Source organism: Myotis davidii, unplaced genomic scaffold, assembly GCF_000327345.1.
Source record: "Myotis davidii unplaced genomic scaffold, ASM32734v1 scaffold653, whole genome shotgun sequence".
Classification (NCBI taxonomy): domain Eukaryota; kingdom Metazoa; phylum Chordata; class Mammalia; order Chiroptera; family Vespertilionidae; genus Myotis; species Myotis davidii.
Window position 1 is genome coordinate 492,989 of NW_006285129.1, and position 4,180 is coordinate 497,168.

The window sequence follows — 4,180 nt, forward strand, 5'->3', positions numbered from 1 at the left end:
AGGAAAGGGGAAAAGTACTGAAATGTTACTACCAAGAATCTTATTAAAACCCTTAACTTTGGGTGTTAATTCTTCTAGAGACAGGGAGATCGAACCCTCTGACATCAAAATTATACCAGCATTTGATGACCGAAAGAAAATCTGAACAGAAATTACAATTTTTGCATTAAAATGTACAGGAACTACTCCAAAGTACAACAGTAATACATTTAATTAAAAAGCCAACATCTCTAATTTGAATGAAAGGAAGGGAACTGTCCTTTGCTCTAAGGCAAATTAGCTTTATGGGGCTGCTTTTGTTTGTTAATTCACCTTTACTTATTTGCTCAGCTGACTTTCCTAAAATGCTTGCCTAAGATGGGGAAGGAAGACAGGCAACAGATTAGAAAACACCCATACCACACCTTGCATTTGAATAAAGATTTATTATTTTCTTCTCAGGAAAAAACAGGAAGTTAGGGAAACACACTACATTTTACAGCCCACATTTAACTTGTAGTTGGTCCTAACCCCAATGGTACAGCTGTTAACAACAGCAGCTGTTTAACTAGAACCAAGGTGTCCACCCCTACAGAATGTTACACTAGAGGACTGAAGGTTTTTCCCTGAGAGAAGCATAAGACAGAAGTTGCTGAGACAGCCATCTTCCCAAGCATTCCCTCCTTTCCCATTTGGGAGGATTTGCCTCAAGTATGTAGCTAGTCAGCACTTAGAACAAGTGCCTCCTCTCCCTATAAAACCATCCACCCTTTCCCAAAGCACTTGGGCTCCCGAAGCCCTCACAAACAATACTAAGATCCTCATTTCAGCAGTCACACCTAGTAAATTGGGCCCCTAAATGCCACCAACTTACATCTATGCATTCGTTTCCACAACTGGATATGGGGAGACAGGCCTTTTAGTCACCTTAACCAGATCTTAAGTTTAATTAAAAACTACATAAAGTGCTTTTAGGTCCTTAGAGACAGACATGATATAAATAAGTGGTTTATGATCAAGAATGATAAATACATAGGTAAAAATAGCTCTAGCTAGATGACCTTATGGCTCGGAGATGGGCAGGCAGGGCATTCTTCCCTATTACATTCTTAGTCATTTTATTCATGCCTATTTTTATCTGGAGTCCACAGACTAAAGATCACGTTCTGAGGCTGACGCTTTCAAATGACCCTAGTTCCAACATTGCTTACTTTAGCTTGACCAGTAGCCTTTACAGCACTCTGTACCTAGTTCTACAATTTTAAACAATCATATTCAAAGGAATCTAGACAAAGTCATGTATGATAGTCTCCCCTCTAAAAATTTTTAAGAGGATGTTTGAAATTCCCTCCCCTCCCCCCAAAAGGTAGGAAAAGCTAAAACCAAAAAGGTACCGGTCCAAGGAAAAGGGACTTCTCCCACCTCATGACCATGACTTGTCGTCACAGAGCCCATTGTACTACCAAGGATAAAATTCATGAAGGATAAAGGTCTGTGGACTCCTATAGGGGCGGTTACTTAGGCTCCTAGTGCCCAAAACTAGATAGGCTAGAGTTCAGGATGGCAGGGTAAAGATGGAGGAATTTATCTAAGTATCTGCAGAGGAAGCAGGACAAGCAGCAAATAATTCAAAGGAAAAATAGGAAACAAATGGTAAGTTCAACAGAACAAGTTCTGAAATCCGAAGGGATGCAATGCAAAAATTTAAAAACAAAGTTTGGGAATCATTTATAGAAATGAAACAATTAAGTAGTTGCTTTATTTATATGTTAGGCTTAGACCTGTGTTTAACAAGCCGGCCTAAAATAGCACCATGGTTAGACTATAGTCTGCTTTTCAAAGCCATCATTTTACAACTTATTAATAAGCAAAGGGATCAAACGTCTCTCATCCACCTGATGAGGTCTTTTTATACACACACGGCTAGTAAATCCCATTTGGAACAGCTGAAAATCTCTTTAAAAGCTTTGCAGATGAGCTCATGAACACAAATTTCACCAGTTAAGCTAGGTCCAACAGAAGGAACTCAAAACAAGTTGTTGCCCAATCAGAGCTCATTATTTGTAAATCATCGGCCTGCTCCCCACTCCCCACCCGCAGCCCCCTAAAACAAACTGACTCAATTATTGAAAATCTACATGTAACCAAGTGAAAGAATTTCCATTACCCAATTTCTCAACCCAGATTAAAAAAAAAAAGCCCTATAAGGAATACTCACCAAAGTCTGATAGGAAAATTAAAGCCTGCATAGTTATGAATCAGAATTGTTCCATCACAACCAGGTTGCATACAATTACATCAACTGGTTCTGTATACAATCTAGAATTGACCAGGACAAAGTTTAGGATAGAAAAGCTGTAAGAAATAGGTTCCTAACTATAGAAATTGTAAATTTCAAAAGGGTATGAAAAAAACTAATGGAAATTCTACTCTTGTGCCTTTACATTTCAAAGAAATAGACTTTCTGTAAAAATATATACAATTTTTACAGACAAACACATTTACAAGTTGTTTTTATCTTAAAAATTGAGGATAATCCACATTTGTAACTACAATTATTGAGCCTTAAGTCAAGTATTTGTGGCCATTACAAGACTAACAAACTAAACCACTCAAACCAAGTCAAAGTAGAACAGGTATAAAGTCCTGAGCACTTGGACTTTCTATTCTTCCAGAAGCACACCTGGGAAAGCCATACAGAGGAAAAAGCTTCCCCCCTCACACTCTGTTGTACAGTACTGAGGCTTCTAGTCATATTTCTATTATAGCTTAAATCCACTTTACAGTTCACTGGCATTGTTAGTGCTTCTCTGTTAACACTATAGAAATTAATGGGCATATTTAATGAACTCTGTATGACTAGCCTGGCTACTGGCCACTCTCCTGTTCTAGGCAAGGACAGCAAGTCCACCCTACCATCTTCACTAAATCTAACAGTCCTCCTGCAGGGCCTCCCACAGTTTGCCAGTTGCTGAAACTTAACTTTGCTTCTTTTAGACAGTGACTCTTCAATGGGGACTACTTTTTCGATGTTATTTATTCCGATTAGCCACAATCCTCTTGCCACTTGTTTTTCTACTTTGCTTGGAGGTTACAGCCTAGACAGCTTTTAAGTCCAACTTCATAAATACACTGTTTTCACAGCAGATGTGGATCTGGTGCCTGGAGTTGGTTAAGAGTCAATTATTTCACTTAAAAGGCTATCTTATTAGATATGCCAAACCAGCTCCTACTCCAGCAACACCTGCAAAAGCCAGCAGCACATTTCTGATGCCGCCTTCTAGGTCCTCTACATGGAAGAATTCCACAAACCCATCCTAGAAAACAAAAAGAAAGGCACATTTTCAGGTATGGGGTTTTTCCACCAACCTACAATCTAAGCCCCGCCTCCAGGAAACTATGAACCATTATTTACCCCGCCCCCTCCCCCGCCGGCCCAGCTGCAAGAGACATTCACTTAAAATGAGGGTGGGTGTGCAGCAAAGAATGTATTTCACTATCCCCAGGTAACACTGCTTCGTAATTTGAATCCACTGGTGTTACGAGTATCCAACTGAATTATAATAAAATAACAAAAGCAAGACTCAGTATCCAAGATCAACCAAAAGACTTGTATGCATGCATATAAGCCTAACTAATGGACACAGATAACAGGGGGGTGAGGGCATGAGTTGGGGAGGTCGGGGGTGGGAAGATTATGGTAGGATAAGGACACATATGTAATACCTTAATCAAAAAAGGACTCGGTATCCAGCAAAATAGCCTACAGGAAACCAGGGTTTTTGATGCAACAAATTAAAGACAGTCATACCACTGTCTCTGTGGATTCACGATTTCCGCCATCATCAGGCAACCGGAGGTCCGTAAGTTCGAGCATGAAAACCGAGTCGTGCATCATGACCACCTTCAGCTACTACCCCCCACCTCCCCTCTCAAACCCTCCGTCCCATTTCCACCCCGCGTCCCCCCTAGGACCTCAAAGCCAACTTACCCAGCCTCTTTGTTTCACTAGCCAGTCTCGCTTCGTCCTTACGAGAACATCTGTGATGCTTTCTGCTAACGGGTCAATGCAGCTTTCTTGGTTTATACTCTTCAAGTGTTTGGCCACAAAGGCACCAAAAGAAATAAGAGTCACAATCCTGCCCCAGTTTGTTACTCCGTCACTAAACACGTGAGCCATCACGCGAGACAAAGACTTGAC

At 40.6% G+C, this 4,180-nt stretch overlaps 1 protein-coding gene across 1 annotated transcript in view; it reads right to left on the minus strand.

Moving 5' to 3' along the window:
- Positions 1 to 405: 405 nt before the first annotated feature.
- The window catches only part of MCL1 (myeloid cell leukemia 1), a 5,197-nt gene continuing 1,422 nt past the window's right edge, over positions 406 to 4,180 (minus strand). Inside the window, exons 2-3 of the mRNA XM_006755728.2 lie at positions 3,971 to 4,174; positions 406 to 3,296 (exon numbers count right to left, since the gene is read on the minus strand). Of these exons, the coding sequence (XP_006755791.1) occupies positions 3,180 to 3,296; positions 3,971 to 4,174 (321 nt within the window). The 3' untranslated portion in view covers positions 406 to 3,179. The remainder of the gene's footprint in view (positions 3,297 to 3,970; positions 4,175 to 4,180) is intronic.